Source organism: Necator americanus, chromosome IV, assembly GCF_031761385.1.
Source record: "Necator americanus strain Aroian chromosome IV, whole genome shotgun sequence".
Taxonomy (NCBI): domain Eukaryota; kingdom Metazoa; phylum Nematoda; class Chromadorea; order Rhabditida; family Ancylostomatidae; genus Necator; species Necator americanus.
In genome coordinates this window covers 30,267,070-30,294,422 of record NC_087374.1, presented here as the reverse complement: position 1 = coordinate 30,294,422, position 27,353 = coordinate 30,267,070, and the positions used below count along the sequence as shown (strand labels likewise).

Here is a 27,353-nt window from a genome sequence, read left to right as displayed (position 1 = left end):
ACAAACGTTATGACTTAGAGAGATACTGCGTCTGTACACCATTTGTTTTCTCTTTACATTCTCTTCTTCCCCTTACATTCATCCCTTACAAAAGTTGTGTATTTACCGTTCAGTCGGAATTGTTCAAAATGTGTCTTATTCTTGTAAGACAACTGTTTAGTCTATGGTTATAAGTGGTTATTTAGGAGTGCGGTTGTTCTCTGTATTGCGGGAACTTTCATTCCGATGTAAATGTAAACAAAATTCTTATTCACCTCGTCATTTCGATGATGATTTCACGATCATCCCAGTTATATATCGCACTCGGTATAGCTTTATCTCTTGGATCATTCGGGCTTCATGGATTATTTGTCTTTCTTATTTGTATTCTGTGTTTTGTTGGCGGGTGAGTCCTCTTCATCATTAAAAAAAATAGATAGAACTATTTGTTTCATTTTCTTTTCGAGTTTTTCTACAGGGCTCTTTTTCCCATTTCCTTACCACTTGATTTGCACACGTCTTAAACGGTCGGTTTCAGGTTCTCCTATATTATTTACCGTCGTGGAGAAGAGAATTATAGGGAGCTTGAAGCTGATTTCAATGCTTTGAAGGATTTTAAATTCCGGCCTGGAATTGGCACGTTTCTAAAAAATAGGAATCGTTTCAATGACAAATCCATGTACGAGCAAATACACTCGATGACCAATTCCCCAGGAATGGATGCTGTTCTGGAGCAGGTCTTTACTTTAGTTTTCTAAATTAATCAAAAAAGCAACTGGTGCAGCTCCAGCGGTTGGCATATTTTTCAATCAAATCAATTAGAAGAAGGAAAGTTTAGTGCGGGAGGTTTACATATCGAAAGAATTGATAGAGAAATCTCCCGCCTTTTCTTATGCTGAATTTTTCTCAAGCATTTATTGGAATTGCATGGGAAGTTTGTTTTCTTCTTTCTGAATAACTGAGTTTTTGCGCTGATGTGAATTTCTACTTCTTCGATTTGATACGTTTTTTTGAATTCATTCGAATGATTGTGTATGTCTTCAATGCCATTTTAAAATATTAAAACGTCTTCGTTTTTCTAGAACTAAAAAAATCAGGACCAACTAATAATGTAATGTAATGTATTTGCGTGACCTTGTTAATATTGTTCAAAAATGGTGTAAATGAGGATTTGGATATATATATATATATATATCCAAATCCAATATATATTGAGAGGATGTTCGAATATTTTTTTTTTTCAAATGCGAGAGCATCATGGAGCTAAAATATAGTGCACATCGTCTACTCTCCGTTGTGGGAAATGGCTGGGCGTGTGCGTTGGGGCCAATTTTGAGAAATGCTCTGGAAACGGTGTTGAACTTTTCGAAACGTTATAGTACAGGAATTGAAAGTATCTTTCTTGAAATTTTATGCTGATTTAGGTTTATGTGGTGTTTATTGCATTAGTATTTATCCTGTTATCCGATCTTGACACCGCTCTTTTCCTTTTCAGATGCTTTCTTATGTCATGAGAGATTTTGTTGATTCATGGTACAAGAAGATCACCAACGACGAACTGTTCAGAGAGAGTTTGAAGAGAACAGCTCGCAGATCTATCGGTTCTTTGTCTCAATGGTCTGTGTTTTTCTACCTTTCTTTATCGCTTCCAGTCAAGATATTTTTGTAGCATGAGACAAGTGGATTGGGTCCCGTTTTTTACTCGCCACGTAGTTGACGATTTCGCCTCGCATCTTCGACTTTATCGGATGGCTAGCGAGAAATTTAAGTTCTTGGGGAAAAAGGGTACGATTTCCATCATTTCGAAAACTAATTCACGAGCTTTCCATCACATGGAAGATGTTCGTTCTTATAGAATTACTTTTATACTTGGGTTTTTTCCTCGATTATTACACATTTTAACGTTTGCAGACGAAATAATTACATCAGAGAATGATTTGTTGAGTCATTTCTTTGACTATGAATTGGAGATGGAGAAGACATTATGCAGAGACCTCTTATGCACCACTCCTCACTATGAAAATGGTAGGTAATCCCTTCAGTTGTTTGATCTTTATTTTAGTGTAAGTTGCTTGAAAATGTTTTCATTTAAGCCTACTTACACGATGTCGTTGATATTGTACTTTACCTCATCATGCCTCCAGAAGATTTTCGCTGCAGACCGCTAAGGTTTTTACTTCGAGAAGTGATTGGTAGGCCTCTTGACCTATTGCAAAACCGTTTTCTGTCCTTCTAACTTTGTTCTTTGTTTATAACTTAACTTTTTGAATTGACAGTGCTTTCTTTTAGTATTCACATAGTATTATTTAAATACGGTTAAAGGCTGTAATCTATGGTCACAATTTTCAGTGCGACGGCTCATTCTCCCTCTTCTAGACCATTTCTCCGAGGCTGATGAAATGAACCAGATTCTCATTTGGCTGGTCTGTCTTTTCTCACATTGCTTCTCTATTTTCTGTAAGTTTCCGGATCTTTACATATTCCAGCTCAGCGAAATATCGCCGAGACCAGATGATTTCATAATTTGTCTTGAGAATAGTAATTCTCTTGATGAGTTGGAAGCAATCTACAAATCGGTTCAGGAAGAAAAAGTGGTATTGCGAGGAAAAGATTCTGGTGGTGAACAAGGTGATTTTACATCTTTCTCCCTGCTCTCTTTGATTTTGATAAGTGGTAAGAGAAAAGGCGAAATAATGAGCATTGTGCTATTTTTGACTTTCTTCGACAATAAAAATGTTCATCCTATATATCGGTGGAAAAACGACTAATTGCTAAAGTGTGAGGAGAAATGTAATGAAAAACGTTATCTTTATCGCTTTCAAAGCTATGATCTGCTTTCAGGCGTCTTTGTCAAGCAACAACTCAGCAGCCTGGATTTTGTCGATAGCCTCATCAAGAAAAGACTTATTCTCCTTGCTAACAACACGGTTGATAACGGCGGACTAGATGTGGTAGGTAGAACACATCCGGAATCGACCATGTACTTTATATTTTCTGGATGACGGTTGGGATTCTGCCCGTATTTGAGGAGATAGAACTGCACAAATGTGATTTAATGAAATAGCTGTAAGCTAAAGCTAGTCCGGAAATTGCCTATCGATTTTTAAATTAATGCAGTTAACAACGATGATAATCAGAGACAGTGTTAAAAATTTCACCATTATTGTGTCCCAAAGTAAAGTACATCGTAATTTTTCGAACTGTCTTTTCTGTTTCAATAATTGTGCTGTACGCTTTTTATTCATTTCCTCTGAAGAAGTCTTTGCTCTTCAAAAACATTAATGTCTTGACAAGGAAATAAGATCAGCCATTAAACGGGCTGCATTAGGATTGAATCAAGTCAGTTCTTGTTATTTTGTTGCAGTTATACTTTAGAAATTTTCAGAAACTACGTGTCTTCCATGTAGTATATGAATGGACTTCCTAACTTTTCTACTTTGCAAAGGTTGAAATTTGCAGATAGTTTGTTGAATTTAATTGAAAGCGTTTTCCTGCTTTACCGTTCTATTAGTAGTTGGTCGCCTTCCTGGATTGAAACTATTTACATTAGTATTAATCATATAAATTATTTTCATTAGTTGTACTTTATAGCGCATTCTTTCACTCTGGTCCGTCTTATTCTGTTCTCAATTTGATCTGATTTCACCGACCAAAGTGTTGAAATTTAGGCACGAGCTCTTTGCCTGTCTGATGATGGACTGGTGCAACTTCCACTCCACGTCGTTCTTACTAATGGAGTTGCTGTATCGTATTTCATAGATTATCTCCAAACTGTTGGAGGCCAAAACTACATCGATTTCTATCTAGCGATTGAGGTATGATGGAAACCATATGTTGAAGCACCGAAGAAGGTTCACCAAAATATTCTGTGCTCTTTCATAGGGTTTTAAAGTGTCGGTGGAGCATCAGTTAAGGACGCTTTCCAACGGTGAGACCGTTGGGAGTGACGTTTATGAAACGATTAAGGAAGCGGCGCAATTTATGTATCAGCAGTATCTTTCTCAAGAGGTTTGTCATTGTTATTTCCTTTTTTTGGGTGCATTTTTCTGCAATATATGGATGATCTTCGGTTTTCCTTTTTTGTATAAGAGCTGATCGTTATCCTTTCAAGGCGATAACACGTGTACCACTCGATGAAAGTGTCATAGCCAAATTTCTTGCTCGGGTGAGGAACGATGAGCCTTGCGATTTTTGGTTTGAACAAATCCAGGAGAAGGTTATTTTTGATTCGAGATTTAGCAACATCATATTGATCCCATATTTTACCGTATCTCAAATCTACCCTTTAAGGTTGCGAAGGTCCTTTTTTCAGGTCATTGAAATATTGCGTACCGACGAACACTTCTACCCAGGTTTCAAAAAGAATCCTTTGTATGCGAAGATGCTTGTTGAGCTGGGCATAAACAGTGATGAGGATCGTCCAGAAACACCAGCATCAGATGCTGGATCTGCGTACTCCGCATCTGGTGTTTCTGATCAAGAGCGACGTACTTCGTCGAGCGAGGTGAAAGAATTTTTCTGCAAGCTTTTTTTCAGTTTCCTGCTAATTTTTGCGTATTTTTCTATCCAATCCATCCCCTTCACGCACTTGCAGTTTTAGATCATAGAGGAGAGTATGGTGAATGACGGCAAGCCAGTAATGTCAGCAGCAGTGGAAACACTTGGAATTGGCCAGCAGGTTGAATTAATTTACCAATATTTTTCAAATTCATGCGAAATGGGCAGTAATTTGTGAATATTACTTCGAAAAAAAAAACAGCTTTTTAAATTTATCGACGTGAAAATAAGGCTTTCTGTGAGTGTGCACCGAAAAGGATAACTAGCATCAGCTGTTGGAATAGATTCGACGTAATCCAACACAAATTGTATTCATGTACATCATATAATATTTATATACATTATATTTATATATTATATCCCCATCTATGGTCTGTACCGTTACAGGGGAGGCAGTCATTTGCGCTGTACAATGTGCGTGTAAGCAGATCAGTTAATGGCAAGAAAGTTAGTGGATGGAATGTGCTGCGGAGATATAGTGATTTCCACACTCTACATGCGTTTATTATACAGAAGGTTTGGAGATCACTATGCCTGGTGTTTCCGCTCAAAGTTTTAACAAGTTTTTAGTATCCGAAACTCTCCAACTTGTCGTTCCCAGGAAAGAAAACATTTAACAACTTGGATGCTCATTTCTTGGAAAGAAGAACGAAGGTGCGAGCGCTGATCAATTCTCATCTGGAAGAAGTGTATTTTATATCTGTCTCTTCGGTATATTTCATGTCTGTTTAGGCTTTGAACTTGTTTCTGGATTGCGTTCTTCAACCATCAATGTTTGATACCTATGCTGAGCTAGAAAGTATAATGTTCGATTTTCTCAGTCAGAAAGAGTATTTGGGGAACAGAGAGCCCATAGCTAAAAAGGTACGAAAATTTATTCATTTTCTTGGACTCTCTTTCCTGGTTCTGCTTTTATTTCGAGTTTTTTCTCTTTAGCTACTTTTTTTTCTTTTTTCATTTTAGTCAGATCTCTGTTTTTGAACCGCAGGTCATATCTGCAATGTTCGATCCCATCAAGTTGGGCGTAAAAGCTGTGGGTAGCACCGTACTAGCTGTGCCTGACCAGGTGTATGGCGGTGTGTCTAAGGTCGGTGCTGGAATCAATAACGCAGCGAAAGTTATCATTGTGAGCACCTAATCCCATTAATTTTACTTTTTTGTTTTTAGTTTTGTTTCTTAGCCTTCATTTTTCTTCATTCATTTAGCATCCTCTAAATGGAGCTCCGAAGGCACCAGTTATTGACACGGACCGTGTGGCTGCCGCAATAACGGATGATGTGGGTTCATCTCCATCCATGTACTTTATCTTAGCGATTTTTGAAATGAAATATTCGGATCCAAAGACTGGATTCTCATTCAATCTGGAACCCAAAAGTTCTAGCTTGTATTTCTCACAACAATTTTCGGGGAAGTGTTATTCCTTCAACAAAATATTAGCTTGTTTCTACTGACTTTTTTAATTTTTTTTTTAACTTTTTTTCACATTAATAATTTTACTAGGATAACCATCACCTTTCAATTATGGTAGCGACATATCTCTTCTGACTTACCTCTTGATCACTGTTAACATTTTGTAGATATCTCTCAAGAGCCTGAGATTCATAGTGTCTCTAAGGCGGTTCCAGACGATGACCTCATATTTGGAGCATTGCAGCATTGTATCATGAAAATGTTTCTTACCACATCCCTTGTTCAGCTCTGGTACCTCTAAGACAAACCGTAGAACAATAATTTGAATCGTTCGAAATGTGCAACAAAAATGTTTCCAGAAATTGTGATTTCAGGACTCGACTGCTGATAACAACATACCTCTCCGTGTGCTGATTTTATTTGTTGATGAAGTTTTCGGTGTGCGTGCAAGAAACGCGTGGTTTCGACGACAGCTGGTATGAAATATTTGCCTTAGTGCTATTCACTGGCTCAAAGAACTCAGTGGGCTCATTTCTCCACAACTTGATGACTTGAAGAGCTTTTAGGTAACAGTCCTTCGACAATTTGTAACGCCATTCGGTACGTCTATCAACAAGCGCATTGTAGACCTAGTGCACTGGTTGACCAGCGAACAACAAGTCACCCTGTATTTTACTGCACTGAGGTTTGTAAGAGAGCTTTATTCTACTTGTTCATCTATTTATTTCAATGCACTCAAAGAGCACCATGAAGAAGAGAAATAAATAAATTTAGCTGCCATATGTATGAAAGTGGGTATAGTCTAGTCAAAGCTATGTGAAGCTCAGTGCAGTAGCGTAAGTGACTGCGCTCGATGCAGCGTGGTTGAGCAAGCAGTTAGGATCGAGGTGGGATCATCGCTTGCTTCACTCAAATAGAGCGAGAGGACTGGTTCCAGCAACGGTTCACTCGATCCCAGCTGGTAGCCGTACTGCACCGCTTCGAGCACCGCTGCTCAGCTGCACCGATCCAGGTTTTGACCGAAATATACTGTATAGAGTATATTCCATATCCTCATATTTTCTGGGGAGTTGTCAAGTCGTGGTTCTTGTTTGAGAAGTGAAAAGCTCCCATGCGAGATCCTCCTAAATCCAAACCCACTAAAGGCAACATCTGGGGAAACACATTAATTTAATCTTATTACAGACCTATTATTTTAGCAAGTTATTTTCTTTTCATTCGGAAGTTTCAGAATACCTTCAAACATTTGAAGAAATACGTACAACTGTTTTATTTATAGGGATTCAGTGTGGCCAAATGGGCAACTTGCAAGCAGTTCTCTGCCACGCTCACCTGAGCTAAAAGCACGTGCAAGAATTTTAGCTAAATCTCTGATGTTGTCTGCTTTGCCAGACGAACTACGATTGATCCTCGGTGCAGATACGACCTATACGGGTATAAATACCATATCATGCGCATTGCAGAATAAGCAATTGAATCGTCGTTTGTTGTACGTTTTATTAGAGCGGTTACTACTCACGATATTTCCAAATAACAGGTTGGATAAAATATTTGCCCGATTACATTCCAAAAGCCCTAGGTCTAGGAGAGTATAGCGTTTTCTCCAGATTTCAACATGTTTTTCTTATTGTAGTAATTTATAGTTGTAGCTACTTAGTCTTCTAACGAGTAGCTGTGGTTTTAGCAAAATATGTATCTGCAGGGCAGAAATTGCATGATTGTATAAATTGCCAGTTTATACCGTGTACTGATGAGTTGTTGCCATTTGTGATGCGTTTCTCTAGTCGCTTATTTCTCCTATTTATTCATCTTCAAGCTTGTTTGTGTACAATATTACGGTATGATGTTGATTTGATCCCATCTTTATCTATATCCATCTCCTCACCTGATTGTGGTCGTGTTCATGCTGTCATCTATTCTTATAACATTCTTTCGTTAAGAAGCAACATAAGTGTTTGGGATACCTCCCCCACCCCCATTATCGGCGTTGTTTTAGACGGCTGAGAATATGTAGTTCATGTTGTCTTGAACTTGAGGATCTGCACGAATTTTGTTGGTGCTGCGCGGTTATTCCGTGATTGATGGATGACTTTGTTGATTTATTCATACGTGTTGATAAAGGGCATTCCATAAAAACACTAAAGGCTGATGAATAAACTCTTCACACATCTTCTGGATAGTTCATTTGAGGTACTGGAGTGTTATGCCATGAATACATTCGTTCCTGCGAAACACTCCAATCCTTCCAGTAGATTACTTAGATATTCTTTCTAGATATCTTTTTTTTTTACGTTATTCGTTGCTTGTAGTTCCCATGTGTTCATGCGTGAACTTACTTATATTTTTATTATTATTGTATTTATAGTGCGGGTTCTACTCGATAATTTCTAATCCTACCTGTGAGGAAAACTGCAGCTCTCCCCTACACAAACGCTTCATTGCACACATACTGCTCAGAACGGAATACCTTTTTGCTTTCAACGACACTAAAAGAAACTTGGATAAGCAACGTCTTTTCTTCTCCGAAATTGATAACCTATTACTTCATTAGAGTCACCGACAACTTCTGAGTTAGGAAAACAAGTCCACCAAAGAAAATTTCCTTTTGCCTTTTGTTATGCTGATTTTCCGAAAAAAAGTGTCTGTTTCTGCGTTGATGGAAACTAATCGCCCAGCTGAAACACTTCTGTACATTGATGCGTTGTAATGAACCTGGTCTGAGCGATCTACGTTTCTAGATATGCTTCAGAATGATGATTTTTTCATACGAGCGATTTCTTCCACTCCTTTTCGAAAACACTGCCGGAAGCTGCTTAGGATTCAAATCCATCAAATTGATGTGTATTCTAATCGGATGCAAGTTATGACGTCTAGGGGATGGGTGTGTCGAATGAGAACGACTATTTCGCGAAATATTCTTTTCTTCACTATCTGAGCTTTTCCAATTAAAATTCTCCCAACAGACTTTTGTTTTTTTTTACAGAGCTTCTAATAATTTCAAGGAACTTCTCATACTTATTTTACTTAAAACCTTGTTCCAAACTTTTCCTCTAAGAGTTTCCGTTATTCTAGTTCGGATGAAATTAGAGTAGTTTTAAAACTGTACCTTTGTACGTTTTGGTATACTAAACAATTTCTAATTCATGAGCATTGATTTTCAGCAACAGTTGATCCCTGTTTTCGGTGGCGATGTGGTATGGTGGCTGGAAAATTGATTGCTCTTCAAACTTTGCATGTACTCGTGGCATCTAGATCATTATCGCTGACCACAGAACATTCTAATGCCTCAAATTTTTATTTTTGTTTCTTTCCTCTTCATTCTTGACATCTTTCTGAGAGTTCCTTGCTGCAGTTATGTAGGAATAGAATTCATGTGGACAAAATACAAGAATTTTCAAATGGATGTTCACTGCAGTGAGAGTGCGCAACGAAACATCCATTGAAGAAGGATGTGTCGAGGTGCTGGGCTTCGTTTCATGAGGTAAAGTGGATTTTCCATTTGTTATGAGAGTGTTCTTTGTTCCGCAAGCCGTTCTCGATTGCGCGCAAAAACGAAACGATGCATCCATGCAGTCACGTATGCTCCGCAGTACTTGATGGTTTTGTTCATCTTTCCAGTCCTCAGTATTTGAAGACTAAAATTACAATAAATAATTACATTATACCCAACTGTTCGACGTTATTAAATTTGTAGTGGTTTTTTTTTCAGCGTTGAACATGATCAGTTGTTGTTTGATTGTCTCCAGTGCGATTAGTTGAAATTCTGGCATCTCTCGTTTCTCTCTATGCAAAAAAAAAAAAATACAATTGCGAACAACAACTATTGCTTCAACAATTGTTAATGTATTTCTATTGGACATTTTCATCATTTTCTGCTCGAACATAGACTCAATATTGATTGGATGCTGCGTCACTCCCTACAAACACGTATTTGAGGACTTGGTTCAATTGCCCGGTAGCCGTGTTCCTTTCTCTTTCGTGAATCAGATTTTTCCTATTGTTCCTTTTTCACCACAAAATGAAAAAATTAAATCCCCTCAAAGTCATAATGGTTGCTTTTCATGTCCCATAACAACTAAGTTTCATATAGAGCCGTTCCCGTCAGTGCAAAAACTTCGAGAGAGATTTGCAATATAGGATTTTATACGGATATGTCCTCTCTCGGGATAAAATCATGGAGTCCTCCCTAAATCAATGGGGTTATATATATGTAGAAAACATCCCCTTTCCATTGCATGTAACACATTTCTGCGAGGCATCTTATTTACCGTAAAAAACCAAGATGTGCATGGAGGTGTTTGCATTTGTGTTACACACTGCAACTCTTTCTTTCTCGCCTAAAAATCCACAATCTCTATCTAACGACGCGCCTCATATAGACATGCTTTGCGGTCTTCCGGTGCAACGGAGGCTGTGTTTGTGATGTAATAGCCAACATCTCGTGGGAAATTCTACAAAAATGGAGAGAACTGCACTGTTTCCCACATTATCCAATCGGTGTCGTATTTCCATCATTCATTTGTGGATTATATTTTCATTTCATCCTACCCTTTTTACTTTCAGTTTTACGCTCAATTCTTCCTTCATCTTCTCGCTTCTTCCGTCGTTACAAATGACCATAGTCAAGAGTGATATTATACGATATCTTGAGAGTCCGCAAAAATGGGTGCTGGTATAAGGCTATGAAAAAAAAGGGAAATATTACCGGTAGTGGCTCCGAATTTGCCTTTGTGGGCCTACTCACTGACAAACTATGAAAGGATTACGCAAAAAACAATTCCTTATCGTCAGTAATAGGGCTGCGAATGGAAACGGGGTCAAAGACCTTCTGAAACTTGTAGAGATACTTCTTCTGGTTTCACTGGCCTCTTTCGGTCAGTTGTATTAATTTTCATATCTTGTTGCTGATAAAATATGCTTGCTTGACAAAAGAATTTTCACATTATTTTTGAAAGTACTATTGTCCACTGTTGTCTTCGAATAATTTCTAACTAGTTCATTTCACAACTATATTTATATCTTCCTGTTTTCCCAACGAAGTTTTGGTGGGACTTTCTCCGTGACCTGACGTTTCGATAACCTCGGCTTTATCAAAACCTGAAAATGGTTAAAGGATTTTGTTGCTATACATATCCCATCAAACTCCTCTCCTTGCCAAGTCTAGATGTCGTTCTAAGTATAGTATGTAAGTGCTCTAAATTTTAATAATTTCAAAACTCTCATTGTGAAGGGATGTTTCTTTTTCCGTTCGTGTTGCTGGCATGATGCTGGCTCCTTTTGAGAAGCAGTTAAGAGTCTTTCTTGATCACTTGCTTCGAAACTCACTTGCATGCGGTTCCATCATGTGTTCTCATTTATTGTTTAAACAAAATGATTCACACTTCATCTTTTCCAGAGCTCAGTTATTGATTTTATCGCTTCATTCACTTTCAGAAATGAGGCGATTTTGTGTGTGCAACTTAAAATCGAGATGTATATCTATCATACACCAGACATGTTGCTTACTTTGTCCTTCCTTATTCCTTATGATTGACATATCATTTGTGCCATCTGTTCTTTTGATACTTTTCGAGAGCGTCATGTTGCTTCTGCAAATGAAGAAATCTTGTGTAAAAATGAGAACTGCATGAATCTTCTAGTTAGAGGTCATCTAGGTTTTGCTTCTACGTGGACAACTGAGTGACGACTTACCAGTATTTCTTTCGGTTTAGGTTATAGCTTTCTAATTTGTAGCTCTCTCTCATTTTTTGAACTGTTTCCTTTGCTCAGTAATAGTGTTCAGCACTTATAATTGCATGAAATCTACTGTTTTATACTCATGCGGTGCGCTCCGAACTACGTTAAACGGTTTTCTTCAATGTTTTTAGTAAGGCGGCTGAAACTATGGAGGAAGCCCTGAGAAAGGCTCTAAATGAAGAAGTAAAACCGTTTGGTCGCGGCGGAGGCGGCTGCATCAATTCTGGCCGAGGCTACGAGTCAAAATCACTTGGCAAGGTATTTGTCAAGTCCAACATAAAGAAAGGAGTGAGTTCAACTCTTCTGTTTCATCTATGATTTTCTTTATTCTTTTCTTTTCTTCATTCATTATGTCTATCTGTTTTGGCCCCTACCCGATACAATATTGGTCTCCTCAACAGCCGATGTTCTCCAAATTACATGTCCATGTTGCACATGTTCTTTGGCGCCGGTAGATCTGAATTTCGTTAGATCAGTGCTGAATAGAATTGACTGATATCTGTTAATACGACTTCGACTCCGTAATGGCTTTCCATAACAGTGCTGGTAGTGGAGAGGAAGGGTTTTTTTTAAGTTGTTTTAATGCCGTGATTCAGTGATTCCATCGTGAAATTTAGTGGTTTTATCAAACGAGAAATGTTCGAGTACTCTAAAATGTCTGTAGTTGGCCAGCTACTAAGTTTAAGGCAGTACAACTCGTGTACATAGGAAAGAACAAAAAAAAAATGAGGAAAACAAGTGAAAATGTCTTCAGGAGTTTGATTTTCAGCTTGGACTTTTTATATATATATATATATATATATATATATATAAAAAAAAAAAAAAAAAAAAAAAAAAATATATATATATATTATATATTATTTGGTGTAATTTTTATTTAAAATAATTTTCGTTTTTGCCTTTGTCAGGACTCTCACATTAGGCATCACCCCAGAATCTGAGGGGATTTCGGTGAGTATTGGATAGTTTCGAATTTATATTGCGCAAAAAAAAATGCATGCACAAGGCTGGCGCGCTCCAATCGAACTCGTAGAAAATAGCGTACCGAAACACTCGAAGCCGTATCTTCCGGGCCGTTTTTTACGGCAATTAGGAAGAAATGGACGGAGTCACCCTTCTCTCCATAATCTACGATCCCGTATACGAATACTCCACCTGAAATCCGTACCACCTCAGATTCGTGGAGTGATGCCTTTAAGTGCAAGGCCCCTTGAACAAAAAAAAAAACCGTTACAAACATTGACTAGTAGCGTTCTCTCTTATTCTTTCGTGCAATATTCGTGCTGAATACCATCTTTTTTTCAGCTAAATGCATGCTTTATATAGTCGTGCACTATCATAAACTTTGATGATCCTACTGGAATTATTTTGCAGTCAGATGTCATGTTTCGTGGAGAATTCGCATCACTGAAAGCTATGCTCGAAACTGGGACAGTACGCGTTCCAAGACCTATTAGTGTCGTGAACCTCGGAGGTGAGATGCTAGTAAGTGGTTTCTGTTTTGTTGTAGTGGAAAATAGTTGACAATTGTGCTGCATAGGAGCACAGGTGCGATAGAGAAGAGCCGGGCCCTCCTCAAGTGAAGGGGGTCTAGCTCATGGGGCGGAGCTCATGCGTTCAGGATTTCTTCGCTAGCCATCGAAAAACGAACGCTGTCCTTCTGCCAATCGTCCAAAAGTGAAGGGAGTCTTTTTCCCAATCGAGCAGAAGTGAAGGGGTAGGAGCACGGCTCCGATTATCGCATCTATGCATACGAGTAATCCGGAATAGGAATGTTTCTCTTTCTTATCCTGTTTTACTCGTCTTATATAATTTCATATTGATGCTGATATTATCCGATCACAGTTTAGCGCATGGATGGGCACTGGTTACTGAATATATCGAGATGGGTGGTGGAAATCGTCAGGACTTAGTGAAACTAGGCACGCAGCTGGCAAGGTCATAATATAAAAAAGTAATACTGTTTTTCTATATGGGTGCAAGTTTTTCTGAACGTTTGTTGGCTACCATGGCATTTTTGGTTCATGTTTCTTTTCTCAACATACTTTTGCACTCCACATTATTATATATGCACAATTTTACAGGATGCACAAACACAATGAAGAGTGCTTGCAAGCATCAGAACGCTCGGGAAGCTATGTCGGTGGAGGCCATACTACTGGCAATTATAAGCAAGGCGTAAAGCAATTTGGATTCCATACGTCGACTTGCTGTGGTTTTATACCTCAAAATAACGAGTGGTGTGATGATTGGGCGGTACGTACATATAGTAGGGTCAAAACGACATGAAACACGTACGCAATTGCGTATGCGGCTTCTTTCGAGGCGCTTCGGTGGAACATAGTGGCTAGAAGCGTGGTGAAATCCTTGCTGGCATCACCCATCGCTGCAGTTGGCGACGGGCCCACCTCGGTTCCAACTGCTGCATCCACAGCGCCGTTTCGAGCGCGTACGCAAATGCACATAAACTACACTCGTGTTTCATGTCGTATTGACCCGACTATATGTTAAGTCGAAGTGCGTTTCCATGGACGAAATTTGCCTTATAGACATTCTTCGTTCGAAACCGTTTGAAACTACAAGTTGATTTATTAATCGAGGTGAGTTCATCGGACATTTTACCGTATTCTTCCCAAATACAATAGTTTTAAGAAAGGCGATAGAGACATCAAATCCGTGTGGCCGGAACTGGAAAGAAAGGCGACACAGCTTCTCGCTCCATGTGCTGACGTGGTACCGGGGTTGATTCACGGAGACTTGTGGGGTGGAAACTGGTCGAGCTGCGATGACGGACCAGGTAAAACAATCCTCTCACGCAAATCACTATCACACCATTGAAGGCCTCGTATCACAAAACTGACGTAATACAGAAACCCCAACGAAAACGTAGATTTCGGGTTGTAAATTACAGAGAGCGTGGGTCCATTCATCTTCTTCTAATCGTCGTCAAAAGACGTGGAAGATGGCCTTCCTTCCTACGAAATTATCTGCAACGTGCCATCTTTGTGCGCGCCCCATCCACATGCGAGTGGTCGAAAACCAATTATGTTTCCTCACAAGGCTATTGAGGTAAAACCAACGAAAAGCTTCATGAAAGGACCGAAGCTTGTACAAGGGGACACGTTTTTGCATTCCTCGTAGGAACTAAAGCGGTTCCCATTCCATTTTTACAACGATTAGGGGGAATGAGCGGAGCGGAGCCATGTTCGTTTCCCTAATCCACAACACGAATTCTACATTTCTACATCAGTTTCGTTATACCCTATCTTTAAGTAATATCATTAATTATCATTTGTGTTAGCAAGCCGAAATACCTGACCAACGTCTTTTTTTTTCTGGTAGCATACTTTGCTCCTCGGATGATTGCACCATACCTGGACGGAAGCAAAGGAGGCAAGGTGTTGATTTTATACGCAGAATAACTGGATCTTACAAATGTTTAGTAATACTCGATAGCTTTAATGCTATTTCAACACTGAGATCACATCGGAACAATAGATTCTATGTCGAGTTGGCTACTTCTGAATTATTGTGAAATCTGAAAACATGCTTTGCAGCGAATTACAGGGCTTAAAAAAAACGAAAATACAATTGTAATAGCAATCAATCCTTCTGCCAATTCGATTTTCAACATTGAAATTTTTTGCGTGTTTCAGTTTCACTTGAAGAAAGTTAGACAAAAACTCAAAATAATTATTGCTGTACTTCTAGTTATCTTCGATCCTGCGGGCGCATTCTGTGATCCAGAATTCGAACAGGGGATTATGAACATGTTCGGTGGATATGGAAGCGATTTCTGGGCAGAGTATCACAAAGTTCTGCCGGAGAGACCGGGCCGAAGACAACGTGTTCTACTATATGAACTATTTCATCATCTTAATCATTGGTAAGTTCGGTAAATTTCTCCCGCATCTTTTGTACAGTTCCTTTAGATTTTCTTGTTCCTTTAGATCCTGATGTGTAATACGATTTGTTTCAGGAACCATTTTGGATCATCATATAAAGGCTCCTCTATGTCAATAATACATCAGATCACTGGTTCATGATTAATTCATGATTGAGATATCTCAGCGCAACACAGATTCAAGCAATTTCTGTTACGAATATGATTTCTTTTTCTAATTAGCCTTTTCTGACTTTCCTATTCAAATTTTTCCAAAAGCTATTGCCTTCAGTAATATATTTACGTATTCGCTTTTGTTTGCATGTAATTTGAGAAAAAAAAAGACGAACAAAGGGTGTTTTTCAACGTTTATTTGTTAACAGTTATCATCAGGAGCTTCAGTTATGTGAGCAATTGCACTTGTTCGTGTACTTGCGGTATTGATGTGAACAGTCGGCGCAAGAGCGCTGGTTTCGATTGATCCGAAAATTTTGGATGCTTGTTTGTCTAACCATAGTTCCTACAGATACATATTTGTTGAATTGCACCGTTTCTAGATGATTTTTTGCGGTTCATTTGTTACGTTATGTCGTTAGATATAAGAGTTTTTATTCCAATGTTTGTATTTAGTTTTCATTCGCTTGGATAGGCGTGTATTAACGCTGTGGTGCCTATCGCTTGCATAGTTTGTTGTGGTTCTTAGAGAGTGTGGAATAGAATCATTGTAGTACTTATAGCTCTTGGAATAAATGACTTTATAATATTATTATGATAACCAAATATTTTCTGTATTGGTTCCCTCCGATTATTTGATTTAGTTTGATGTTAAGAGTACTCATAGCAAACTGTTCACCACCAGAAACGCATAGTAAAGTCAAAATGACATGAAGCAATTGCGTTGGCCATTGCACTCAAAGCGATGCGGCGGGCGTAGCGGTTATGATCTAGTGAAGACCTTTGCTGACATCGTTGCTCGCTGCTGTTCGCGATGGTCCCACCTCGATTCCAGCCGGTGCTTCTACCGCGCCGCTTACGTAACTTGCTACGGTAACTACCGTGCTTCATGTTCTTTTTACTTTACTGTAACTTCTGTACTATTTTAACTAATCATTGTATTATTTTGCGGTGTCATTTGTAAATTGTCATTTGGTCACTGCTACAGGTATTTCATGCCATGATGCGATTCTAAGTTTTTTTTTGCTAAAAGGTGAACAAAATAATTTTGGGAATTGTTGCTTTCTCCTTAAACAAAGCTTCCCCTAGATAGGACCAACAGTTTCTACAATATATTTTCGGAGTGAGCTTACTACTTAATATATCAAGGGGTCAGGAGCGACTTCTCTTTTTGCAAAGACGCAGTTAGGATAGTAATGCAAAAATTAGGTGTAACCACATCGATGGTTTCTGTATCTCTGTTTTTCTATAGAGTTAGAACCTTGTAAATTATGCTCCTTATCAGTGTTACTAATGTCTGTATGTCTGCATTGCTTTCTTGGACTGACGCTACATGATAAGGTCCTAAACCTACGACTTTCGTAGTTTCATTCAACATTTTCAATTAGTCACTTTTCACCTTATTGCGGCTATCAACATGTAACTATCAAGCGCTAAGAGCTTAAAGAAGTAATAAGCATGTTTGTCTTTCAGTGCGGATGTTTTAGAAAAATGTGCTAATACTTTAGAATAATTCTGTGGGTAATTTTCGTGGTTAAAAAAAATGATATGGAAACCGTATGCTTTGTACGTTCGCTGTTTTCATTTTCAAAATCATTCGCTGTTTTTTCTTTACATTGTTGCAAGGATGAAGAACGATTGAGTACTTGCGACTTTTGATTCATTTCGGGTATAACTGGTGGTTGTTTATTAGTTGTTCGACAACTTCCAACAGCAAAGAGTGTTCCATTTTTTCGATATGTCTTTCCTTTTTCTTTCTGAAGGATTACTCATGATACCTTCGGAATACTCATATAATAGTTACGCATTCCGAAGAAAGTATACGGGAGGTGCTGCTATTCAGTTGGGATTGTTACATAAGTCTCACATCTGATTTATTTGTCTTCATACCGACCACCGTTTCATTTTCCATGCATCAATGATCCTTCTTTTTGAGTTCTGGGAAGAATGACCTATTTTCATCCACTTCATCCAACATTTGCAAAACGTACCTTTTCATATGCACGTTTTATATTCACTCACGTTAGCGTTAGGACATCAGCGTTTTATCTTCTGTCAAAACATATTCGAGAAATTATGACATAAATTTTATCATCAGTTAACTGAATATATATGCGTATAGTGTAGCGGTTAGAGGTTCCGCTTCCTGCAACGATCGATCGGAGGTTCGAATCCGCCTTAGTGCTCACCAAGCCTTTCATCCCTCCGGGGTCAATAAATTGGTACCAGACTTGTCTGGGAGGATAAAAACACTGACTTGACACATCGGCTAGCCACACATTGGCCAAGTCATTGTATTTGCCGGTTACACGTTCGTAACCTCAAACGATTCTGATTGAAGTGAACGTGGGGGCGCATCCCAAATGGATTGATTAACGCCAGATACTTTATCCTTTATCCTTTGTCTGCGTATCTTTCGTCTTCCGCTTCATTTAGCTGGTTTCGAATACTCTGCTGTATCGTTGCATTAAGATTCCTTTTTGGTCACATCTGCCTTTTAGGTTTTCTAACACTTCTTGTTATCCTCTAAGGAAATTTCTTTTGCCCCCGCACACCTTCCATTAAGTATTGTCCGTTTGCACGCCTTTCCACTAAGACGGAGTCTGTTCAAGTCGTTCATCTATCTGTTCGGCCACGTTTTAAATCAATGTTTCACTGAAACGGCCAGTAGTTTTTTCCTTTTTAAAGGGTCATTTTAGAAAGTGATTTTGTCATTTGCGTTCCTGCGGTTTATTTGCTGAATCGTTTGCTTTCATTTTGTCTTTTTCGCTAATTTTATTTCCGTCACTAATTCAGAAAAAGAGGTGTGAAAAAGTCTTGGTCGCATTCGCGTCTCCCAACGACACAACATTACAGATAGATAGGTACGATGGCAGTACGAAACGCGTCTGCGATTCTGTTGTTCGGAAAGCTGTTGCTCATTTGAAGCGTATTAGTTGGATTGCAGACCCTCGACGGCGACGGGATTGCCCTCGTTGTATTGCGCAAAAAGTTTCATCGTTGGAGGCACGGGTGCAATCAAGGCTGTTTTTCACTTTTTTTATTGGCAGAATTGAGCACTCATGTTGCTGAACTACATCCCTTCCTCTTTCCATAAGTGGAAAGATCCAAGCATAGTATAATTTGTGATATGCTGGCTTCAACGCAGAATATTGATTCTCTCTTTCAAAATGTCCTTCATATTCCTTAAAAAGTCACGTTTTGCTTGAATTGAACTCACTTACTTAGACAACTAAATGACCTCTTTACTCCTCTATTGAACATGCAGATCTCAGCACGTTCCCTTTCATTCCTTTCCTTCGCAGTCATCATCCAATATGTTCGTAGGTTTCGTGCGTTATGTTTATGAAATCTTTGGTCTATCTGTTGGTATCCATCTGCGTGGCCTTTTCGTTGCTGGTTTTTCTCTAGGGGATTTAACGACTCTTGGGTTTCACTCTAACTTTCTTTTAGTTCATTTATTGTCGATCCTTCTTCTCACAATTTGACTGGGTAATCCATCCTCGGGTTTCGATATTTGTTTCCTTTATTCCCTAACGTCGAACTTGTTTTTCAAGTAGCAGCTGCAGAGTTACCTGCTAAATGTTGTACGCAGCGGTCAAATTTTAGAAGATATCTCCCAACCGCTCCGTGAGTAGTAAATAGGCTCTTATATGTGGTAGCGGTGTCTCCGCTGGGTAGAAGAACGCTTGGTACAGGCTTGGTACGTAGCTTTCCAAAAGGTTGCGAAGGCTCTCCACGCTCTTTCCTGAAGGAAGAAGGAAACGAATAGCATAGATGTGATAGTCGAAGCCGGTGCTCTGACCCCATCACTTTTGAATGGTTGGGGAAAGCACCTCGTTCATTTTTAAACGGTTGGTGAAATTACCCCCTTTACTTTTGGACGGCTGGCGAAAGGACCCCCTTCACTTGAGCTGCACCCAATGAGCTAATCCCCCTTCACCTGAGGAGGGTCCTGCTTCTCACCTATGACGAATAGGTTGGACAAGACGAAAATATTTTACGAAAAGTGCTATTCCAGCAACTATTCGACTAGTTTGTCAAATGGTGGAATGCACTGGGATGACCTTTCATCACAAAAAATCCAATAACTTAATAATATGTCGATTTTTGTTGTTCTGCGTGTAGATATAGGAAGTGTTTCTGGTCTATTGTAACCTTTAAACAAAATTCTTCTTCAAGGTCCATGTTGCTATACTGGGTGGATGGTATTTTCTGATGATTGAATGGTAACGGAAAAAGAGAATTTCTCAAGTCTCTTGAATTAGTTTTAGCTGTTATGTTATTAATCCTTTCTCTCATTTGTTCTGTTAGTATATGGTACGCTTTACCCACTTTTCAAGGAGCATCTTCGGGGTGATGTGCAATTGTAGGGGGTAGGGGGCACCACGCTCTTTTTTCTGGACGTGCATAACTAAGTTGTTCAGCACCCTAAAACGTAGGGATAAGTTTTATAGGATCTGTGACATGTAGGTTAAGGTTACTAAGAGAAAAAAGGAAGGTAGAGATTCCAGAAGTAAGAGCGCGGTCCAGTGCCCTCCCCAACTACATTTCTCCCCGCATCTTCGAGCCAGTTCCTCTCTCATAAATAGTGTCCTGCGTTGCTATTTGCAAATTGTTTTTTCTACAAGTCATTTCCACAAATTCGATGTGCAACAGCTCTTTTTGAGCATTCAGAAGCTTCTCTATGTTCGATATTCACCTGTTAGCTTGGATCTGGTGCTTAATATGTGCAGCTGCAAGTATATATTTTGCAAATACAAGAAGAAGAAGCCACCCACGCGATGCAGCTGAAAACAATACAGAGTTTCGCGGATTACAGCGACGTTTTCTCTTCCCATACCTGGTGGTGCTATTTTCGGAAAGTTTACAGGTGCGTCTCATCTTATCTTATTGCTATTCTTCTATTATTATTAGGTTTTTCTGTATATTTAGAAATGATTTGGTCAACTGTGAAGATCTCTCAGCAGTTCAATTGCTTCTCCTCCGAGCTTTGACTTCGAACCTTTTTTGAGGCGCTAGAATTTAGCTCGAATTTAGCCGTTTACCACGTTTACTCATTTGATTGCGTCTGCATTGATTTTATGGTGATTTGAACACTGAAATACGCTCGCAACGCTACATGCAGTCCTTTGTTTTATTTCGAGTATGTTTTGGTCAAGATATCACTCGAGAATTCAAGATCAATCCTCCAAGATCGTCTTATCGACTCAAATGAAACGAAGAAATGTGAATAGTGTGTAAAAGGTGGAGTTTATATGGACAAATGTCCCAGTTTAGCAAAGTGTGGACAAAACAATCTAATCCTTGCGCTTGAAATGACACGTCGAACGCAGCCGCTTACCCAAATGGACAAAAGTTAAGGTTGCTTTGACCCGTCTGGGGTTGTGTATGGACACTTATGGCAAGCACTTTCTCAAAATGTGAAGCTTTGCAGTGCATTTAGTAAAGCACTCTAAAAAATCTAGATGCAATGGTTTTTAGGCGAAATGCTTTCGAATATTTTTGCAAGGTCTTACATCTCGAACATGCACTCTTAAATAACGCATATCATTTATTTACATCGCAATCGCATTTGTTTTTGTTTATTTTCAGGCACCGTACCTGTACGCGTTCTATTACGATTTGCGTTACTTAGCGTCGCAAATCGCCGTCCTTTACGTGACGGGGCTTATTTCCAACATGATGTTCAGCTTCTACTGTGTCCACCTCTCTGCGAGATATGGTGAACATTTTATTGTATTGCGATAATCTCGCGCTATTCTCTGGAACTGCCAATATTCATACTTGAATTTAGGACGGAAGGCTCTTTGTTTACTATGTATTCTTGCTGGTTGTTTGGGTTGTGGCTGCAAATTCTTTCCATCATTTTTGGTTCTGTTTATTGGACGCATTCTCGACGGGCTTTTTGCCGCGCTTATTACCAGCCCATTCCAGCAGTGGTGAGTTTCGCTCAAGATTGTTTATAGGTAGTTATATCCTGTAAGCCGTTTGATGAGTTCCTACAGGTACGTCGATGAGCACCAAGTTTCGTTCGACTTTCCGGCAGAGTGGATTCAGTCCACATTTTTGGTGCTCTCGCTTTCGGCTGGTTTCCTATCCGTCAGTGCTGGAGTTACTTCGCATATTGTTGTTGGCATTTCAAAAGTGATCGCTATTCCATATCTACTGTCCATCTGCTCTTTAGTCATTGGTAATTTTTTTCTAGATTTTCTCGGAATACACTGTGTTAGCCGAAGGCTAAGACCTTTACCTTTGCGTGGATGAGATATAGCGATTTGAGTTCTTCGGCCTTAGGGTTCTTTTTTTGGGAATTCTTCGAGTGGAAAACCTCTAGAAAGTATGAAACGTGCTGTGTTGACATACCGAATCACGCCTTCGGTAGATGCGTGGACGCGATATAACGATTGGTCGGTAGCATGATGGTGTCTGTTAGATTCTCAAAGCTTTTTTTTGTAATAGTTCTCCGTTTCTAGTTTGTAAGGAATGTTCTTCTGTTTTTTTTTTGTGTAATTTTGCTTAGTTAGCTTTTTGAGAAGGCGCAATAGCACCAAAAGCAAATATTAAAATGGCGAAAAGGAAAAGAAGTTTTCTGCAGCAACCACTACAAAGAGCGTTGATGATACACAATTACACGAATGCTATCCGTGCAAACGAAAATATTTGATCGGAGCCCTGGCAGAAGAAGAAACAGAAAAGCTAAGGGCGTGCCTAATCATTCAGAGGTACTTGAGAAAGAAACGAAAAATTGTCTTTAAAAAGCAGGAAAGGTGCATTTCGATTATGGTGGAAGCAAATGTTTGAGGAAGCCGTAATTTATGTGGTTATGTTAGCAATTGAATAATTTATGAAGGTCTTCAGCAGCCTGCACATAGTAGTATATTAACTTTGGCAAGCGCTGTGGTTGCTAAAATAACCTTGTTTTTATTATATCATATCAAATGGCCTTTTCGAAAAAAGTTCGTACCTGCTAGAAAATAACTTGATTTCTATCAGGTGGAGTTTTCATCTCTACACAATGGAGAGAAAATAAGTCCGTTGATGCGCCATTGCCCTTCAGCAATGTTATCGGCAGAGCACTTTCGGTAAAGTTTCATGTTTTGCTTGTTTTTACTTTATTATTCTTTTTTTTTACTTTCAACCTAGTTTCTGCGATTTGTTCCCGAAGTTTCAAAGATTCTCGTTTGTTGTTCTGTCGAAATAGTAGTTTATAACTTCTAACTTTCATCTTCATCATTTTTTCCTAGGTGATTCGCTCCAATCCAATTGCATTGGTTATAAGCGTAACCTCATGCTGTGCTGAGATGGCGATTCAAATGTTTGTTTTTGTGTGGGCTCCTCTCTTCATTCGTGCTGAACATACTGGGACAAGGTTGTCATTATATTTTAGTTTTTTTTTTCTGCGATTTATCATCCTATACTCTTAAAATTATTGCGTTCCAGTCTCTACACACTTGGAGTTATTTACTCTTCTTTCGTTGCATCATATCTTGCTGGGCTGCTATTGTATTCTTCTATATCGAAAAAAGTCAGGAATGCACGCCTTCTTGTGTCGTCGATGGTCGTTGCTTTCATTGTGCTCATCGTTGCGTACGTTTTCTGCTAGACTAAGAATATCTTTCATTTGATGTTCGAGTTGAAGTTGGTTGCAAAGTTTACGGGACGAGTTGCTTCCTATCTACGAATTTTTCGTCAAAGGATTGAGACGTTTAGAATTCGTGAACTACCATTCTTGAACGGTGATTGGATTGCGACTCGTTTCGAACGTGTATTTTTCTGCCTTGTGGTGTTCGAAATTGCGTGCGGTGTCTACAGTCCAGCAATGGAAGCTTTGCAAGTAAGTACCCTACTATCGTATATTAAGATCTTTTGCCTTTCAATAGCAGAGCTTAAAAGAGCTATTTTAGACCACCGTTTTACCGTTTCTTCATCAGCGTTCTGTTCTGCTTGCGCTTGTTCGTCTGCCATTAACATTTTTCGTATCGTTGTCGATTTTAACATTTTTTCCAACTGAAGGAGGAGAATTCAAGCTGATGATATTCATTGTTGTGTAAGTTTAAAAAGTCTTAGGGAGTGTGGTCCCATATAAAATGGCTCAGAATCAAGTTCAGGTTGCTGATTATAAAATTTAGTGGTTCTATACCGTAGCTAACTTCCTAAACATTTCGAGCACTAAGTCTTCGTCAAATTTCTCATGGGGGTGTAACTGCTTGAACAACAACCATTACATTTTGTTCTTAATTCATTTAAACTGCAATTTCTAACCAAGTTAGAAGCATGGGTTTTTAAAAAGAAAGAAAAAAATTGAAGCGGAGAAAGACAGATTTGGTTGCTTTGAGAAAAGAAAATTAAGTATATCAATGGACAATTTCGAAGTGCAACCTAATGTTGTTGACGACTGCTTCTTTATTTATTCTTTTGTTTAATTTCTGCCTCTGTTCTAGCCAACTGTTTATCGCTGCTCTGCTCTCCTTACTTTTGGATGCGGTCGTTATGAATCGTGGTTACGAACAAGATCCAGATCATTTTTACCTACCAACTACACTGCCCACGGATTTGAAGCAGACTCCTGACAGCACAATGTATATGTTTTGATCGGAACATTGTTCAGGTAACTTGTCTACAAGTAAAATTGTGGACTGGTTATCTTCTCTTTCAATCACATATCAGGTTACAGTTTCTGTACATGGTAGTGGAAAAAAATGTCGAGTTTTACTTTTAACATAGCTCATTTTTGAAAAGAAAAAACTGTTATTTCCAGAGGTCCCCTGTCTACCGTTGTTTACGGTTAAGCGTCGGAGTGTCGCGACAGGATCCCTCTATTTTCTTCTCCATGAGGTGTCTGAATCCTTACAGAAAAGTATTCCCCTTTCTTATCTTATCTTTCTTCTTCGAAGTAACCAAATATTTTTGTTTACTGGGACTGTGATATTATGCTTTTCCTCCTTCTCATTGTTGTTCTCCTTTTATATTGTTCAATTCTTTTACAACGGTTGTTCTCGAATATATTTGTTTCGTCTTTAATTTGAAGTTACTAAATCGATAGCTTTATGGATATAAGGATATTTATGGAATATATAACAAACGGGTTTTATTGTATTTGGTATCTGGTGCCAATTAGCGTTGTTGTAAATCATTCGTTAATGTGAGATGGGTAAATTTTCAAAAATGCATCGTATTTGACATCTCACGATTTGCCAGAAAGTATCTATGACTGGCAACAGAACTGAGCCAAAGGAACGAAAGCCGTTCCACAGTAGTTACCGACCAATTTTCCCGTGTCTTCGGGGAGTTATCCAGGCGCAATTATGCCTCATAAAGAAGCTGAAATCTAAGCCATCCTTCAAGAGAATTAGAATACTTGATGCTAAACTTCTGGAAAAGTGCTACTGAAATTATCCTGGAAGATTTAGTTCAAAAAATGAGAGGGAATCCAGCTTTGAGGCTGTGTTACATCTTGAATACTGCCCAAAACGTTTTCTTGCCTGATAGTTCATCCCATTTATTACTACTTACCGATGTGAATTCGCCATCTGGACGGGATGTGACACATATTTTTATCGATACGCTGATTGTTTAGGGCTGCCCGTAGTGTTATGCGAGCGCTGATGGAACGCGCTCATGCTCTTTGCAGTTTGGACGAGAATGGGCGAGTAATGCACTCTTTGATGGTATCGACAGGTACATGTTACTCAGGAAGGTCGATCATTTCGTAACATTCTCCCTCATTGTCTCATTCTCCCTCCGCCGCTGCGGTATCCATGGAAAATTGTAAACTCCAACAAATCTGAGACAGAGAACTCGTGTTTTCGCGTATGTCGCCAAGCCACAGTCCACTGGTCGATATTCATCAACCACGCATAAGCTTGTAAAAAAATTAGAAAGAATTTTTATGATCGGACTATGCAGTTTCCTTTACCACACCATCAATTTGAACATGTGAAATTTTCACGTTCCGTTTTGATTTGTGTATAGAAGGATCAAGACGACATGAAGCACGGTGCAGTTGCGTAATAAGCTGCGCTCGAAGCGATGCGGTGGAGCTTAGCGGTTAAAACCTAGAGGGACCCTTCGTGACGATATTCCTCGCTTCTAGCTAGCTATAGTCCCACCTCGATTCCTACCGCTATCTCTGTCGCGCCGGTTCGAGCGCAGCCGCCTGTACGTTGCTTCATGTCGTTTTGACTCAACTTCATTTGCGTTATTTTCAGTTAACGGGCAACTAGTCATTGTGGTCGTTGGCGTTAGGATCAGGATATTCCAAGTAAACAAGTCATAAGAAATCCTTCTGTGCCTCTTTTTCTTACCATAACTTTAATCCTTCACTCTTTTGTTGCTAAAGTAGTTCTACATAATGTTTTGATCTTTTTTCGATTCGACTTCAATTGAGATTGAAAACTCGAAATGAGTAGATTACTAGGCTTTCTTAAACCCCAAAACAAACGTAATTATTAGACTGGCACTGGAAATCAATTAATGCATAGTTGAACCTCAGTAGGTGCATAGTTTCAGAGTATTTGAGGTAGAGAGGTGGTGGAGTATTTGAGGACAAAATAAAGTCATCATGAACGTGATACTGTAAGACATTGTATGCATAGGATGAATTAACAAAAATGACAGTTGTTCGAATACACACATAATTCAGATTGTTTATTTGATTTGCTGTGTCTGTACGTATTCCACAGGATGAAAAATGAAAAGTAAAATTAGAATGATTTGAATTAGTAAAAATTAGAATGATTTGAACATGTACATCATTTTCATGGGCCGCTTCAGAACAAAAAAGAACTATTATATTTACGAGTAAGCTTCATGGCAATGTCCAAGCACACGTGGCAGAGGTTACTCGCCAGAAAATTTCTGAACTTAGTTGGGAAGCTCTACCAAACCCCGCTTATTGTCCTGACTTCTCTTTGTCTGACTACCATTTATTTCGGGCACTGAAGCTGCATCTACGGGAGGAAAAATTCGATGGCTAGAAAGAGCTGGAAAATGAACTTTCACGCTTCGTCGATTCGCCGGGATCAGAGTTCTGAACTTCTCGAATTGATTAGGCCGGTGAAGTGCTAGACATACGTGGTGGATCATGATCATCATTACTTTGTTAATTGATATTTTTGATGGATAAAGTTATAATTGCTTGGAAAAAAATGTGAAAATCGGTGGAATTTTGGTGAAAATTTTCCGGCCAGCCTAATATTTTTGTAGGAGAGCAGAATGAGTGCATATGTATTTTTGCCGAATCGAATGTCCAGGACACTTCGTGAAGGTACCTGTCTTCTCATCGATGGTCCTATGAATTTGGAAATATAATGTCTACTTTTCATCAGCTTCTAAATTCCATAATTCACTACCAGAAGAAAACAAAGGAATAATTTGTTTTGCGTTACTATAATATACTGCTATGCTAATCGGGCAGTTCCACGAATCGAATGGGTACAGAAAAAAATTTCATGGATTTTACTGGAACTCTTACAATTCTTTGCAACCAGTAGTTTATTGAATTTTTTCTTCTTCAAATTTCATCAATAATATCTTTAACTGAGGCAAGTGTAGCGTGTAGTCGGTAAGAAATTCCGACAGTGACTGCACGACCGATCGATTGTTCGAAGCC

The 27,353-nt window shown here is 39.0% G+C and overlaps 2 protein-coding genes across 4 annotated transcripts; both read left to right on the top strand.

The window, feature by feature from the left end:
* Nucleotides 1-266: 266 nt before the first annotated feature.
* Nucleotides 267-15,728, top strand: RB195_003238 (uncharacterized protein; the record flags this gene model as incomplete). Of its 3 annotated transcripts, XM_064200811.1 has the most annotated exons (31): nucleotides 270-385; nucleotides 518-716; nucleotides 1,475-1,596; nucleotides 1,649-1,764; nucleotides 1,891-2,004; nucleotides 2,073-2,171; nucleotides 2,329-2,402; nucleotides 2,466-2,607; nucleotides 2,821-2,930; nucleotides 3,648-3,794; nucleotides 3,862-3,987; nucleotides 4,091-4,195; nucleotides 4,292-4,483; nucleotides 4,580-4,657; nucleotides 4,924-5,052; nucleotides 5,107-5,190; nucleotides 5,269-5,400; nucleotides 5,525-5,662; nucleotides 5,742-5,813; nucleotides 6,321-6,422; nucleotides 6,513-6,631; nucleotides 7,226-7,435; nucleotides 9,392-9,427; nucleotides 11,814-11,970; nucleotides 13,057-13,156; nucleotides 13,533-13,620; nucleotides 13,767-13,938; nucleotides 14,232-14,282; nucleotides 14,335-14,479; nucleotides 15,394-15,568; nucleotides 15,662-15,728. In XM_064200811.1, the coding sequence occupies 31 exons, from the start codon at nucleotides 270-272 to the stop codon at nucleotides 15,726-15,728; spliced, it is 3,717 nt and encodes a 1,238-aa protein (XP_064056691.1). The 3 variants fall into 3 exon arrangements, with proteins under 3 accessions (XP_013294484.2, XP_064056691.1, XP_064056692.1); XM_013439030.2 differs by lacking the exons at nucleotides 9,392-9,427; nucleotides 11,814-11,970; nucleotides 13,057-13,156; ... (4 more) ...; nucleotides 15,394-15,568; nucleotides 15,662-15,728 and having other exon boundaries at nucleotides 267-385; nucleotides 7,226-7,541; XM_064200810.1 differs by lacking the exons at nucleotides 270-385; nucleotides 518-716; nucleotides 1,475-1,596; ... (17 more) ...; nucleotides 6,513-6,631; nucleotides 7,226-7,435 and having other exon boundaries at nucleotides 9,396-9,427.
* Nucleotides 15,729-16,553: 825 nt separating this feature from the next.
* On the top strand, nucleotides 16,554-24,531 carry RB195_003237 (uncharacterized protein; the record flags this gene model as incomplete). The annotated part of the gene is made up of 12 exons (XM_064200809.1): nucleotides 16,554-16,612; nucleotides 20,417-20,612; nucleotides 21,335-21,464; nucleotides 21,537-21,681; nucleotides 21,748-21,932; nucleotides 22,736-22,824; nucleotides 22,987-23,111; nucleotides 23,183-23,329; nucleotides 23,453-23,576; nucleotides 23,647-23,789; nucleotides 24,184-24,321; nucleotides 24,501-24,531. 12 exons carry the CDS (start codon nucleotides 16,554-16,556, stop codon nucleotides 24,529-24,531), a joined length of 1,512 nt encoding a protein of 503 aa, XP_064056690.1.
* Between the last annotated feature and the right edge of the window lie 2,822 nt (nucleotides 24,532-27,353).